The following is a 16409-nucleotide window of genomic DNA, read 5'->3' as shown; positions in this document are numbered from 1 at the left end:
CAGGTGTACTAGTGACGGTGCAGTGACTTTCAATGGTCACGATGCACAAACTACAATGATTAGAAGCCATAGCAATGTGAAAATATACTGCAAACATATTGAATAAACAGTGGAAACAGTGTGGAATACTTTCTCCGTGCCTGCTGTGTATAAAACACCATCTGATGTCAATTTCAGCCCGTTTGCGCATCGTCATTTTGCGACATGAAAATGTTTGTGACAAAGACACTGAAATAAATAATGCAACTCACGTTTCAGCCACCGTGATTCCCAAAGTATAACACCTCATTGTGCACCTAACGCATTTCGGTGCATCCAAACTATGTACAGTACTTTGACCAAACTCCGACAAAACGTAACACCTCATTAAATGTAAACGCCGTATTCCACACAGAGTAGTATATGCAAATGAGCTGACGTCTGCATTGACACACAATGTGAAACTGAGTGTTTCCGGGCTATTTCTCCTTTTTTTCCCCATATTCAGACAATAAAAAAGTGAAACTGATTCAAAATCAGAACTATTGTGATTGACTATCATTTTTATTTAAGTGCAATTTTTGCTCGGATACATTTATTTTCATTGGGGTGTTTTTGTCTTTTTTGTTTATTTCATTATGTTGTTTGTTTAACTGTTATTTAAAAGCCGTTGACATAATGTTAAATACTCTTCAGAAATTAAAGTTTATTGATTTTGATATGGTGTACTTGCATTATTATGCCATATATTATTTTCACATTCATTAATAAATGGTCTCAAAATAATGTTGACAAAAATATCGTTAATGGGCAATAATTTGTAGGACAATTATTGCCAAGCAAAATTTGTTATCGTGATCTTACAAAAAGAAGTTAGCTGAGTGATCTGATTTAAATTTCAGGATATGAAAGAGAATCTTACCTGTGGAATGACAATGTCAGCCAAGGCACGAGAAAGTCTGAACAACTCCAATGTGTCCTCCAAGCCCAGAGTGGCATTATGAATAACGTCGTATTTCACACAGTCGTAAATGTCGGGTATTTTACTGATGTCGTAGCGGCCGTTCTTCATGCGGAAGTCTCTCTCAAGTTTGGACCAGCGCTGCAGCATCAGTTCCAATGTCTCACTGTGGTAAAGTTGCAGGTCTGTAGACAAACAGCAACGATGATATGCTAGTTAGAGGATATGCAGTAGCGCACACGGAACTAGCATGACCATATTTCCCCAGACTATATGATGCATCATGAAGAAGCAAAAAAAAAAAAAAAAAAAAAAAAAAAAAAACATACTGTAAGTGGCACTGGAATCATAAGTGGCATTTACCCGGATTTATTATAGAGCAATCATCAGAGCGAGTTTAATTTTAGGGGTGTCACCGCGCCTCTCCTAACAGCATTCATTTCACAAGAGAAGAAGCCAGACAGAGATGGCAATGTTTACACCAACAAGGAAACAAAGTAAATCTACAGAAGCTGAAATAAGTCAATTTTTTAAAGTATATGCATACAATGAAAACTTACCAATTTAATAAAAGTCAAAAGGTTCTAAAAGACAACACTTTTAATATGTGACATAACATCTGGACACGTGTAGAAACATAAAATGTTTATGCGTAGTACAATTAGCCGACTGGATGTAGATGTGTTTTGCACACGCACAGAACGGATCATGTTTTCGGTACGGATCACGTAGTGACACTCTTTTGCATGCGTGTGCTACCTGAGCGGAGCCGGTGTTCTGCGCACGCGCCCGTCTCCACGGCAGGTTGTAACCCGGACTTAACTGTGGCCAAATGAGTCATGATTGTGGAGAGAGTGCTAAATGTTCGCTCTTTGCACATTGCGAGTAGCCGTTCAAGCTAATGTGTCCATAGTTCAGTGGATGTAACTTTAGTTACAATCTAAATTGTTGTCGGGTTGCTCGTGAATGTGGAGGAAAAACAGACAACTGTGTCTACCGTCAGTGGATATTAAAGATATAAAATTCAATACATATGAATGGAGAAAGCCGAACGGTCATACTTTGTGATGTAAAAAAAAAGCAAGCAGCCATCTCACTGCGGTGACCTGTAATGTATCAGTGCAAATTGCTAGCCATCTAGGTCAAGATGCTCGTCATAAATTGAATATTTTTTTTCTTTCATATTTATATAAGTAATTTTTAGTTTTTTACACTTTGTCATTTTGAAGTCTTTATATTTTTACGATTTTAAGGCAGATATATTTTTATCTTTTTTTTTTAGCCTTTTTATTTATTTGTTTACATTTTTGTAATTTTTATTTGTATTCATGAATTTTTTTTACACTTTAAGTCATTTTTATTTGTATTTATTTTTTATGTTTTTTTTGTCATTTTTATTTTATTTATTTATTTATTTTTTACACTTTAAGTCATTTATATTTGTATTGAATTTAATTATCTTTTACACCTTGGAGTCATTTTTATTTATTTGTATTATTTTTTTTACACTTTTATTTAAGTTTTTTTTTTTTTTTTTTTTACAAATGTACTTTGTTTTTATTTTAGATCACACATACAGAAATTACATGCCCAAAGTGCATTGTAGAGGAACCTGTTAAGGCACTTTGTAATGAGGGAGAACATGACAACTGCATGCATACAAATAATGCATAAAGTAAAACGAAATTTCAAAAAGACCCCATTATTTCACTTATAACTGTGCAATGTCCATATACTGAGGAGGAAGATGACTAAAATATTGTTCAATTACTTTTAAGTACATGTTTTTATGTAACTTTGGACTAGCTGTCTGCGACCCACAAGTTGAGAACCACTGGAATAGCGGGCAACAGTTGTGTCTGGCAGGTAAGTTTTGCGTAATCACATCAACGGAGATGTAGTTTATAGCACAATGTGGCTCATAAAATTCCTTCTCATGCACATTTGCAGCCGAGACATGTAAACATGTCGCCAGGTCTTGCGAGAGAAACAAGTGAGAGAAACTATATATTTTGAAATGACTTAAGTAATCTGACTAATTTAGTGCATGGAAAAGTACTGCAGTTTCTGCTGTCGATACCCACAGCATGCAGGGAACACAACATTCTCCAATAATGCTGGCACCACACAATTCAAACACGACACGTTGAGCAAACAGTGCCAGCCTGAAACATATAATGTGCTGTGACCTGCGTAATATGTCTACTTGTTCTTTGCTGCCAGTAAGCTGTTTGTGTTGTGTCAACTGCTGCACAATAAAATATTAATTGAAAACATGATTGTTTCTGCATTTACTGTTCAAGTATTTATCAGTAATGCAGTGAAAATGAGAGGAAAATTGAAATTTATTTACTTAGGCACACTGAAATCGACTTGCTAATTAAAATTTTCTGCTTGTGCTCCAAAAATTTTAGGTTAGGGGCCACTGTGCTCCGACAGTCGTAAAATAAAATTTAAAAAGTGAGTCTGAAACCCTGACTAGATTAACTCTAAACACGTCTTTTTTTTTTCTTTATAGAGCAAGTGCTGAAAGGCATGCTGGGAAGCCGGACACACTCCCAGCGATGCTGTGTAAGAGGAAGCGCTGCCAGGCAGCAAGGGGTAGACAAGAGAAGCTTATGTTCTGAAAATCCGTTCATGTGCTAAACAATCACTCACGTTCTGCACTGTAAAGATTGAGAAAATGTGCTTTTTTTTGGAATACTTCAAACCTTTTTTTTTTTTTTTCCTTTTAAATGGAATACTTGATGCAGGCCCAACTTCACAAAGACTCTACCACCAGTGGCCTCCAGGTAAATTGAGTTTAAACCCGATATTACTAACCATCAACAGGGGCTGGTTCTTTTCCGTTATAGCTCATGACTTTTTGCCATCCCGTGGCCGTTTCCCGTGTGATGCCGCTTCAAATTAGATTTCACCGGGTCTGTGCCACAACGGGGAATCTTGTGCAAGACACGTTTTGCACTCAGCTGCAGCATCTTTTTACTGCCACAAGGCTGACATCACTCCTGCTCCTTGCTACTTCATTTTCATGCAAGCAAACACCGTTGTTGTGATCACACGGACTCTATCCGATCGCTGCCGGATAAGGCGTGCTGGGGCGGAGTTTGGAATTGTATCAGAGTGCCAATATCAGAGATTTGAGGTGCAGGCCGATATCATGAGCATATAATGAGCACACAGCATGAACCAATTGAGGTACATGGGGTTCAAAGAGCTGGAAGTGCTTTTAAATGAATGGTCATTGGGGCTATTGATACAGGTTTATATTACAAATATAGAGATCTTTCCCTCAATTGGCCTTCTTGGCACAACCCTAAGATCGTAGCAGGGGAAACGCTGAAAAGGGGGTAAGAACAAACTACAAATGACAGGAACTTACCAGCTGACTTGGGATCCTCCATTCTTTTGCGGATCTGAGCGGTAAGACTTTGAATGAGGGCATAAACCTGGTCACATGTTGCCACTGGGTTCTGCACTATTTTCATTGAGTTCACTAAAGACGCACTACATGTTGGGGCCAGCTGCAAATACACACACACACAAATAATAAATAATAGTTTGAGGGAAACAAGGTTGCTAAATCTATGTGAAGCAATTTCAAAATGCAAATAAATCTACATTTACTGTACAAACTAATCTATGAGAAAGTATGCAATACTCCCAGAAGACACTGCCCAAGGTGATAAAGTCAATAGGTTGATATTTTGAAGCATATTTAACTCCAATCAAATAAAACAACCCACCCTGTCGTAGTCTTCATCTAGAAAATCCCTGTCCTTCTGTAGAATCTCATGAAGTCTGGCTTTGACGCGATGCTGACAGCCGCTCAGTGAGTCGCTGTCGCTATCCAGCAGCCCGTTCATGTTCGCACTCTTTACCATCTGTACTAGAATGGGAGTCAGCTCACCCTCCAAGGCCAACAAACCCTTTGGACGCAGAAATTAAAACAAACATTTTGGCAGAACTTTATGATTGAAGAATATATATCCACACAGTGGTGTGGAAAAAGTGTTTTTCCCCTTCCTGATTTCTCTTTTTTTTTGCATGTTTGTCACACTTAAATGTTTCAGATCATCAAACAAATTTAAAGATGAGTCAATGACAACACAAGTGCACACAAAATTTTTTAAATGAAATTTTTTACTGTTAAGGGAGAAAAAAATCCAAACCTACATCGCTCTGTGTGAAAAGGTGATTGCCCCCATGTTAAAACATAATTTAACTGAGATTTATTGAGCGCTACCAGTCTAGAAAAAGTTATAAAGCCATTTCTAAAGCTTTGGGACTCGAGCGAACCACAGTGAGAGCCATTATCCATAAATGGTGAAAACATGGAAGAGCGGTGAACCATTCAAGGAGTGGCTGGTCAACCAAAATTACCCCAAGAGCGCCGTGACAGGTCATCCAAGAGGTCACAAGAGGCCTCACTTGCCTCAGTTAAGGTAAATGTTCATGACTCCACCATAAGAAAGACACTGGGCAAAAACGGCCTGAATAGCAGAGATCCAAGACAAAAAACACTGCTGAATAAAAGAACAGTAAGGCTTGTCTCAATTTTGCCAGAAAAGATCTTGATGATCCCCAAAACCTTTGGGAAAATACTTTGTGGTCTGATGAAAGAAAATTTGAACTTTTTGGAAGGTGTGTGTCCCATTACATCTGGCGTTAATGGAATGCTGCATTTCAGAAAATGATCATTCCAACAGGAAAACATAGTGGTGGTAGTGTGATGGTCTGGGACTGTAGAATTGCTGTGATAAATGGAACCATGAATTCTGCTGACTGCCAAAAAATCCTGAAGGAGAATGTCCGGCCATCTGTCCGTGACCTCAAACTGGTTCTGCAGCACGACAATGTTCCAAAACACAGCAGCAAGTCCACCTCTGAGTGGCTGAAGAAAAGTCCTGACCTGAATCCTATTGAGATGTTGTGGCGTGACCTTAAAAAGACACTTCATGCTGAAAAACCCTCCAATGTGAAGGCTGAATTACAACAATTCTGCACAATTCCTCCACAGTGCTGTAACAGACTCATTTTAAGTTACTGCAAACACTTGATTGCAGTTGTTGCTAAGTGTGGCCCAACCAGGTATTAGGTTTAGGGGGCAATTACTTTTTCACACCAAGACCATATTTGGATTTTTTTTCTCTTTTAATAATAAAAAGTTTCATTTAAAAACTGCATTTTGTGTTCAGATGTGCTGTCACTGACTAATACTGTATTTAAATTTGATAATCTGAAACATTTAGGTATGACAAACATGCAAAAAAAAAAAAAAAAAAAAAAGGGAAGTGGGCAAACACTTTTTCACACCACTATATATAAATACAGTGCAACAGTACCTTCGCAAAAGCCGCAGCAGTCATCTGCACCCTGCCTTCATCAGATGCATATATCTTCAGGTCATGTCTGTAAGTGCTATGCAACCGCAGCAATCCACAGCCAGGAAAACCAGCATAGTCTCCTACACAGAACCCCAAAAACCTTTTAGGCCAAACTGCATAGTGACAAAGCAGGTTTTAAAGGTCTTCCTATTCAACATCTTCGCATGAACAGATTTCACTCTGGCAACTCTGATAAATGCAGTTTTTTTATGTGAACATGAGCACCGACACTGGGACTTTATGGCCCTGTCACACCTTGACAATTTAGCCAGCGCATGCCCGACGTGATCATTTTGATGGCATACGTTGAACTGTCAACGTTTTTTTTCAATTTTGGGCGTACACATAGCGTATTCATAACGGGTTCAACGTATACATTACGTATTAGTAACTTACATAGAACGTTTCTATAACTTATAGACAACTTATACCGACGAATGTGTAGCGTGTTGCCGGCGTTCACAACTTTTGCCCAACGCCAGTCTAACTTATGCAAACCGCACGGCAGCGTATGGCCGACGATCACATGCCGTAGCCTATAAAAAGGCTGCCACTTGATGACTCTAATCATAACCTCACTAGACATCGCAGTGTCAACATCACCATCATGCAGAAGAAAATTTCGAAGACCGCTGCCAAGAAGTATCATGGCAGTGACGGAGGCCGAGGGCGAGGACGTGGACGTAAGAAGGATCCATCACCACCCACAGCCCCCCACACACACACACACACACACACACACTCTCACTCTGATGGAGATGACGCAGGTTTTAACGCCTCTCAGGCATCGTCAATGTTATCGGAAGCTGCTTCCCCAGGGGCTTCCATCTCCTCTCAGCCAACCCTTGCCAAGAAGAGAGCCAAGAAGACACAGTTTTGTCTCAATGTATCTTGACGTATTACGACTTGTGCGTAACTTACAAATAACGTGTGTGAACGGGCGTCAACGATCACATAACTTATTGCCCGCATATGCGGGACGTATGAATCATACGTTGACAAACGTCGAAAAGTTTTGTGCATGTGTAAACCGCCCTGTTTCACACCGCCCGCACCGGGGCTCGAACACAGGACCTTCGCAATGGGAGGCGAGAGCGCTGACCACACGGCCAAAAGCCCGGACTGTCGACCACGTGTTCAGCGCAGCTCTTAAGGCAGAGGGAGTGAGGTTTACCAACGTACACTTGCACAGCCCCACAGGCTGGCATCCGTTACACTCACCCCCTCAAACCTCACTCCCATCCCGGGTCACGGCACCAATGTAACCCGCCCTTCGAGCCCGTGCCGGGGCACGAACACAGGACCTTCGCAATGGGAGGCGAGAGCGCTGACCACATGGCCAAAAGTCCAGACTGTTGACCGCGTGTTCAGCGCAGCTCTTAAGGCAGAGTAGGTTTACCAACGTACACTTGCGCAGCCTCACAGGCTGGCATCAGTTACACATGCACAACATTTTTGGACAAGTTGGACATACTACGACGTATGCGGGCGTGCTTCAGTGTGCTCTTAACTTAGACAAAACTTACCCATAACTTGTTTGACGTACGCCAGCGTATTGGCCAAATTTTTCATACGTTGGCGTACGCTGGCTAAATCGTCAAGGTGTGACAGGGCCATTACTTACCTGTTCATGCTATAGTGGCCATTCATGAAACTGAATCTCTTCATCTGTAACTACAGTAATCCCTCGCCACTTTGAATATCACGGTTTCACTGTATCACAGTTTTTCAAAAATATCTGAATTAATAAATCATGCTGTTTCGTGGTGAAATATGGCCTATTATTAGTACAAAAAATAGGCATATTTAAACCAATATGCAAACCAAATTTAAGCATATGTTATGTATTTTTACCCAATACCCAATGTCACTTCCTCAAGGTCGGTGTCTGATGATCATGAAAATGGCCCAACATGAAAGTTTATCTTCACAATTACAGAATAGTACCCAACAGCAATATATTGGTCTTTTATTGTCTTGGCCAGATCTCATACAGTTACATCTGATGGCTCGAGAATGTTTCTTTGCCCAACATTTCCAAGGAAGACTCCCATCAAAAGCCAAGATGCCTTGAGACTGTGGAAACAAGTCAGATAAATTCTGCTACATTTATGGCCATGTTATATGGCCGCCCCTCTGGCTGACTAACGTCGACATAACGTAAACTTACTTACATTACCGGAAAAGTGAAACATTTTTTTTCAATAATGTTCGTTGTTTGGAGCAATTTTGACCAGATGCTCCATCTTGGAAAGGGGAGTCAATTGACACACATTTTCTTTTATTTGTGAACAACCTTTTATTTTCAACGCTTTATTCTTATAGGACACTGTCATTGCTTCCTGTATGGTTTATTGATATGAAACTGAACTACACCTTCATAAAGAAAATGAATTCCCGGACCGGAGTCAGTTATTAATGAGATTTTACCTTGTCCTCCAGGGTACATACAGCGGAAGGCCCTCCCGAGCTCCTCAGCCTGCACTCTGCCTGCAGGCGTCAGCTCTCCTCCCCATTTTAGCACCAGCAGCAGAGATGGACCTTCCTTACGCGTGTCTGAAAAACATCCAGAGAAAGAAAGTTACATTATTCCAGTATTTTGTTATGAGAGGGTGCTTTTTACTTACCTTCTTCTTCACTTGAAGTTTTGGGCTGCCCATAAGGCAAGTAGGTTAGCTGCACTTTTCTGTTAATCCCGGAGAAGTGCCCATACCTTTATTTACAGGGAAATAGGATAAAAATATAGAGCAATAATTTTTTTTTTTTTTTTTTTTTTTAAAGCACTACCAAGTGTGTGGTGTACGTATGCATAGTTCCAGTTTGAGAGTGTTGGGTTAGTTTTTACAAAATCCAAGCATTTTCAACTTCAAGAACAAAGGAAAAACAGCAACATTTTCAGACATCAATGTGCTGCTGTTATTACTTCTACAGCACAACCCAACAAGGTGCAGCATAAAATGAATACCCCATAATGAGCATTGGCGCGGCAATAAAACGGTGACCCCGTTTACTTGTTGCTTACATTTCTAGAACAGTTTTCAGCTGCTCCAGTTTGGACTTCTTTTCCTCTATCTCACAGTCGTTGTGCTGACCCAGATCTGCCAACAACTGCCGTGTGATGTCCAGCACCTCCTGTTGTTGGTTAAATAACAGTTGACGTCAATTGATACAAACTTTGATGAGACACAAAAAAGGTTGTGAGACGTTGAAATCAGCATTGTCATGTCATAGTGTGAATTCACTACCTGCAGTTGCTTTGGCTTCTTCAGTTTTAATTTCCCAGTTTTGTAGCCTCCATATTTTTCAAAAAGGTCAAAGAACCTGAATGAATATTATGGATATTATTATTTTTGAACAGCATTTAGCAATATCAGATATAAGAAACTTACAAGGGGTTGCGAACTTCCATCTTCATCTTCTGCTTGGGTGTTCTGTCTCCATGTCGGATGACAGCGATCACACAGCGTAATTCCATCCTTACGTATTAAAATGATAAGATTTTGAATATATAATGTTACACTCGTATTCAATAATTTAAAAAACTTGGAAACTATTGCCTATTTCTCTTAGGCAGTTGCTGAACAGTGGCTTCTTAGAAGACTACTGGCAGTTACAATACCATTAATTCTTGTTTAATGGGGTTGCAACTATTGTAATTAGGCTTCTTTCACACAGTCAATGACGTTGTGCACCATGTACACAAAAAATATTGGAGGCATTGAGAGAAAAAAAAAAATTCCATAATTATCAAAGATTTCTGTAATCTAACAGCCGATGAGAGATCAATTTAAACCTGGGTTATTTTGGCTCTGGTGCAGTCAAGCTTCTTTGTCTGCACCTGCAAATTTTGGTTGAAAATCATTGAAACTCCTCTCTTACGGAGCATGACTAAAGCCAGTGGGGTTAGCTTAGTTCAGCAGAACATGCTAGTGCGGCTGCATGTGTGCAGCTCAGACTGTATGAGTGTGTTGTGTTTGCCCCTCGTTACTGTAAGCAAGCGTTTTACGATGCCTGCTGACGTGGATAAACGTTTAACACAGAGGTGTCCAGACTGCAGCCCGGGGGCCGCTGTTTTTTATTGGCCAGCGGCACAATGTAGAAATAATAAAAACTAAAAATAAATGGAAAAAATTAAAAAAAAAAAGGCAGAATGTGAAAACAAAAAGATAAAATGTTGATACTAATAACTAATAACACAAACCTTTGTCCTGAAATATAAAAATGTTTTAAGCCTATGAACAAATAACACACACACAAAAACAAAAATATAATCATACAAAAATTGAAAAAAAAAAAACACCTGCAATCAAGAAAGTTCAGATCATTACTCACATGGTCCCCGATGTGGTCGGAACAATCGGGATGTCCTCTGCCTCAGTGGGGATGGACCAGGGAATCTGAAACTGAGGAGCTAGCTCCCGCATTACAAGATTCCTAAAAGAAATAAAGAAACAAGAACGGACAGATACCAAATAATCACACAGAGAAAAAGGTCCAGTCAACAAAGAATGAAGCATTATATTATACCAGGGGTGTTCAAAGTGCAGCCCAGGGGCCATTTGTGGCTTGCAGCTGTTTTTTATTGGCCTGTGGCACATTCTAAATATTTTTTTAAGAAAACAGCAAAAAATCTGAAGTAATTTTAGAAGAAAAAAGTAAAAAATTGATGTTGCAAATGTTTCAATTAAAACAAGAAAAAGTCAGAATTTTACAAGAATAATGTTGCAATATTATGAAGACAAATAATTTTAGTAGCATAAAGTTTAAATATTAACGAAAAAGGACGTAATTTTTAAAAAAATCGTACTATGACAGCAGACAAACAAAACAACAAATAAAGTTGTAATCTTTGGAAAGTTAGGTTGCAGAAAAAGATACAATGTTATGGGAATAAAATCAAAATATCATGGGAATAAAGTCATAATTACAAGAAGAGAATTTACAGAAGTTGAAATAAAAGATTAAAAAAAACCCAGCAGAAATGGAAAAAAACAGCTGTTATTTTCCAAGAATAAAGTCAAAATATTAAGACAAAAGTTGTTTTTCAACGAGGAAAAAAGTTATAAAATATATATATTTTTTTAAATATGAGAAACAAACTAAACAAAATAAAGATGTAATTTTTGGAAAATTTGGTTGGGGAAAAGTTATAATATTATGGGAATAAAGTCATAATATTACAAAATGAAAATGTATGAAGATTATTTACGGTAAATGTTGAAATATTTGGAAAATGAAAAAAAAATAACTGCAAAAATTAGGGAAAAAAAGAGCAACATTCAGACTAATAATAGGCTTTTTCACCTATATCTCAAAGCTGAAATTCATTTTTTTTTCTTGAATATATATAATTTCTTAGCATATCTACATGTGTTGCTTTAGAAAATATCAGAGTGGCCCTTGCATCCTTTTGTTTTTTCAGTATGCGGCCCTCAGTGGAAAAAGACTGGACACCCCTGTATTACACATAAAAATTCATTATTCAACTATTACCCTAAGATCTTGGCGCAGTCATCGTAGTATTTCATAGAGTTCTTCACGAAGCTGAAACCGTTGACATCACACACGTAGGAGTGTCCATTGGCTCGAAGGAGGTCAAAGCCACACACAGTTTGCTGCAGTAAGATGAATGGGCACATAGCAGAGCATTAGCTTTATAAGAAAAATATACCGGTACTGTGACTACAGTGGAACCCGCTTAAGTCTCCATTCCTCAGATTGGCTGATCCGCGTCGCCATCGTTTGAACATTACATGTGACCTTTGCCTGTTTTTTTTTTTTTTTTTTAAAAGTCCTACCCAGCTTTGAAGGTACACAGCGGACCAGGACTTGAGGAGTTGGTTGACTTAGACGGGTTGTCATCACAAAAAAGGCTTTGCTCACCTTGAAAGCTAAACAGACTTTTCTGGCAACCAGTTTCTCCATAGCTGACAGCATGACAGGGTAACGGACCTCCTTGCCCTCGCTGTCTCGCTCTACCTTCCCGTCCAAAGCAGGAGACTTTCTGGCTTCGGCATGAGCATAGTCAGGCCCCACAGTATACACCTGACAGTACAGGACATCACATGCTTAACAAATTGATCAGATGGAATCATCACGAATCATATTATCAAGCCTTGTAAAGTGATTGGAGAAGTCATATTTATACAACAGAATGTGACGTTTTGTTAATGCATGGTAATTATCGGTCTTGTATTAAACACACACGTCATTTTCAGTTCTTTATTAACAAACATTAGGCTAATTTTGTATCAAAATGGGCTATTTATAACAAAAAGAAAGACATTCTTTGTAAAAATATATGCTCAGCAGCAGCCGTAGTCAGAATGCTCCAATCTTGATCACATGACATTTTCATAATGTAATGACGGCCGAATGACACAACAGCAAGATGGCTGTAGAAAAGTCAGTCTTTTATTAGAAATAGACACAGAGGGTCTTGCAGGCAGATGCTGAAACACTGCATGAACAGTAGCCAACACTTCGTAGTTCCCTCCTTCTAACTTATTTGCTCCAACCCAGCATGCAGAACATCACTGCCACACCTCAAACAGCAAACTCCACAAACTATACACTTGGGGCATCAAGAAATCTTGCGAGATTAAGACGTGGCACACTTTCTAGTTCAGAAAAAAAAAAAGTCTCACGGTAATAAAATAATTAGAATTCCTTATTTAAAAATATATAATATTTGCGTAATTACAGCATAGAAAACCTGTTCACAACCTTTTAAATATGGTTGTTAACATTATTAGAGCTCTCTAGACGTAGAATAACACCCCTATGGTCACCTTTACATTCTTATTAACCAATATAGTAGACATAAGATAAAATAAGCCATAAATAAGATTCACGCTCGTGTGTGTTGCTGTAAATGTCTTCCCTAGTGGAGCCGAGTGGGGGGCGGACAGGAATTGACATCAGCGGTTCAGAGTTGAATTTTAGCTTGGTGTGGGTTATGGTCATGTCAGGGATTGTTTTGCCTGTTGTGAGATCACTAAAACTTGCAAATAAAAGCCTGTTGTTCCGGCGATCAAGTCTGGTACTTGTGTGTCTCACCCAACATTACAGTAACATTACTGACACCCAGTGGCCAGTGTGGAATACTACATATCACAACGTCTGAATGTGTCTTCTGAATTCCTTATATTTGTATTTTAGTTAATTTAGCCATTTTTATTCTGAAAATGCTTATGCTAAAAATATGCAACATTTGCTTAATATGCATATTGTCTAATAATAGCCTGTATTCAATAAAGAAACAGCATGATTTATTCATGAATATATTTTTGAAAAACCATGATAGAGTGGAGGCGTGAAATTCAAACCGCAAAGTGGCAAGGGACAACCGTGTATCTAAGTTACAGTGCTATAGTGTTACTCCTTTAAAATATATATTACAATATAAAATGTTGCTGAAATGTGACGGGTGTACCACTTTCTTTTGGTCAAACCCATTTAACTTTGGGGAGGAAAAAGCACTATTGCTGATTTTGATCTAATGTTTCACCAATTTCAAACCCTGCAGGACGGTGTTAAGCATATTGGTCTGAAATGTTTCAATTTCATTAATACCTTGTCCGTGTGTAGCTCATGAGAACCCTTCCTACATCCTCTCTATTCACCTCTTAAGAAATACCGTACCTTGACATCGGTGCCATCTGTTGGCATAAATTCTTCATAGATGTACGAGCCAGTCTTCCTTACGCTGCTCTCCGGTGAGTATACACTGCTTCTGCTCCCAATCTAAACCAATCAAAGAGCTGATATCAAACACTGTGTACATTCAAAAATCCGTTATTATCACCAATTCTTCTGGTGAACACCACAAGTAAATGTGTAAGCAATGGTTAGTTTAATTTCCGGTTATGTTGACAACCGCTTATGCCGAAGGTTGTAGACATAAAGGGGTTTAAGTGTATTTGTGAATAGCATAGTTTTGTGAAAACTGTTAAGTTGAGAGTCTTCAATACTTCAGGGTTAAGTGTATGAGTACAGTATACAGTATGTACGGGTGTGAGGTAGTCAGGAAAAAAAAACTTTCAGAACCTACAGGGAAGTAGGAGAGGTGTGATAATAGCGCTTCATAAATTTGGCATGTTGGTTGCTAGTTTCGTCCTGGTGTAGGTGTGACAGGAGAGAGACGAGACCTTTCTGAAGAGACGCTGGCTGCCACCACCAGCAGAAGTCGGGTAGTAGATGTAGACATTGTGGTCCTCAGCACAGACAGGCTTCTCAACAAAAGGCTTCTGGAATATCTCTCCATTCACCTCCACGTGGTCTTCTCCTTCCACCAGGTTGCACTCTGAGAAATATGAAAGAAAGCTGACTCAAGAGATAGGTGTTTTTTGTAATTCCTTAATGTAAATGAATAGAACATTTCTATTTCACTGTTATGTTATGCCATTTTTGCTGCCAATACAGTGCAAGTATGAAGGATAATTTCTTTCTTTACTAATTTACTATGACACTGAATTAATGTAACTAAAAGGTTTTGCATTTGAATTTTGTGAACTCATTTCTTTTGCCCATCATTTATTGCTGAAAATTTCATTGAATAAAAATTTGTAAGCAAAATGCTGATTAAAAAAAAATGCAGATCATAAAAATTCAGTGTAAATAAATTTGATGTTTCAAAATTCACAGCTATAGGGAAATTAAAACTGAATCAATGGATTGTGTCACAGAGCCAACCAATCACTTATAAAATGCACAGTCACGTGACACGGGTCTTACAAAACCCGTAAGTGGATTTGTGAGTTTTGAAACATCGAAATTATTTGCACTGAATTTTTTGCTTTTCCAATTTTGTGACAAGAAATTATGTTGACATTTTCACTGAAAAAGAAAAAGCAAAAGCAAAATGTGTGTTTAAAAATTTAGTTTGTTCAAATAGTGTTCATTTCAATTCAGTTTAATTAAAAAAATAATAATAAACTGAATGCATATGTTTAAAAATTCAGTTTGTTAAAAACAGTGTTTTAAAATTCAATTGATAAAAATTACAAATAAAAAAATTTAAGTAAGAACATTTTTTATAAACTGAATGTATAGGTTTAAAAATTCTGTTTGTTAAAATACGATGTTTTAAAATTCAGTTTCCAAAAATTCCATTTATAAAAAAATTTATATAAAAAAAAATTTATGAGCTCAAATTACAAAAATTAGAAATGTAAACATTATTTAGAAACAGAATTTTTATAAAATATATTTTAAAACATTGTATTTTAACAAATAGAATTTTTAAAACACAAGAATTTCACATAATTTTCTGCATCATTTGTTGTAGTTCACAAAATTGAAACGCAAAAAAATTCAGTTACATAAATTCAGAGTCTAAAAAAGAAACAAATGAACCTTCATATGGCAGCAGTAGCTTATCACTCACCATCTGGTTTATCTGGGTCACGATTCAGCACAGCATAGCGTGGTAGATCTATTCCCTCTTCCTGTAGGATGCGATATACTTCCCTCCTGACAGAAAATCAATTAAACCTTTTTTTTTGTTTTGTTTTGTTTTTTTTAAAAGGTAAAGCTGCATTCTCAATCCTCACTTTTTGCAAGCATGACTTGCATAAAGTATTGATAATATTGCTGAATGGAATGACGTACCTGTCCTGAATGTAGTACTGCATGTTCAGGTCATTGATGAGCAGAGGGTTTCTTAGCTTGGCATAGCTCACTGCTTTATCTAGTGGAAATCCTAGTTTAGAAGCAGAAAAAAAATCTGAAATTGTACATTACAGACAGGATTTTTCAAAACCAAGGAAGGCAGACACACATGCAAATCCGATCCATCATCAGGGACCCCAACGCAAAAATAAATAAATAAATAAATAAAAAAAAATCAGATCTATAAAAGCGTGCTGCGTACACACGCAGTCTTGATTACAAATCCCACCTGCAATGAATTGTGCACACTCGATCTCATCCCGCTACTCCTCCCACCATCATTCAAGAGATTCAAGAGATTCAAGAGAGTTTTATTGTCATGTGCATAGTACAACAGCAGTTATACCATGCAATGAAAATCTTATTCTGTTCATTCTCCCAAGAAAAGAAAGAAAACAAATGAAAGAATA

At 38.0% G+C, this 16409-nt stretch overlaps 1 protein-coding gene across 9 annotated transcripts in view; it reads right to left on the bottom strand.

The window, feature by feature from the left end:
* Positions 1 to 16409, bottom strand: part of ppip5k1a (diphosphoinositol pentakisphosphate kinase 1a) — a 64328-nt gene that overhangs the window by 35595 nt on the left and 12324 nt on the right. For all 9 annotated transcript variants that reach the window (XM_054771798.1, XM_054771799.1, XM_054771801.1 and 6 more), the window contains exons 4-19: positions 15940 to 16030; positions 15716 to 15801; positions 14478 to 14632; positions 13972 to 14073; positions 12211 to 12372; positions 11821 to 11942; positions 10660 to 10761; positions 9717 to 9803; positions 9573 to 9648; positions 9350 to 9459; positions 8955 to 9040; positions 8758 to 8883; positions 6286 to 6407; positions 4687 to 4869; positions 4323 to 4464; positions 902 to 1125 (exon numbers count right to left, since the gene is read on the bottom strand). In XM_054771798.1, the coding sequence (XP_054627773.1) occupies positions 902 to 1125; positions 4323 to 4464; positions 4687 to 4869; positions 6286 to 6407; positions 8758 to 8883; positions 8955 to 9040; positions 9350 to 9459; positions 9573 to 9648; positions 9717 to 9803; positions 10660 to 10761; positions 11821 to 11942; positions 12211 to 12372; positions 13972 to 14073; positions 14478 to 14632; positions 15716 to 15801; positions 15940 to 16030 (1976 nt within the window). The remainder of the gene's footprint in view (positions 1 to 901; positions 1126 to 4322; positions 4465 to 4686; positions 4870 to 6285; positions 6408 to 8757; positions 8884 to 8954; positions 9041 to 9349; positions 9460 to 9572; positions 9649 to 9716; positions 9804 to 10659; positions 10762 to 11820; positions 11943 to 12210; positions 12373 to 13971; positions 14074 to 14477; positions 14633 to 15715; positions 15802 to 15939; positions 16031 to 16409) is intronic.

The sequence above is a fragment of the Dunckerocampus dactyliophorus genome, chromosome 3 (genome assembly GCF_027744805.1).
Source record: "Dunckerocampus dactyliophorus isolate RoL2022-P2 chromosome 3, RoL_Ddac_1.1, whole genome shotgun sequence".
In the NCBI taxonomy this organism is placed as follows: Eukaryota; Metazoa; Chordata; class Actinopteri; order Syngnathiformes; family Syngnathidae; genus Dunckerocampus; species Dunckerocampus dactyliophorus.
Note: the sequence above shows the minus strand (reverse complement) of the source record. Positions and strands in the feature narration are given on the sequence as shown.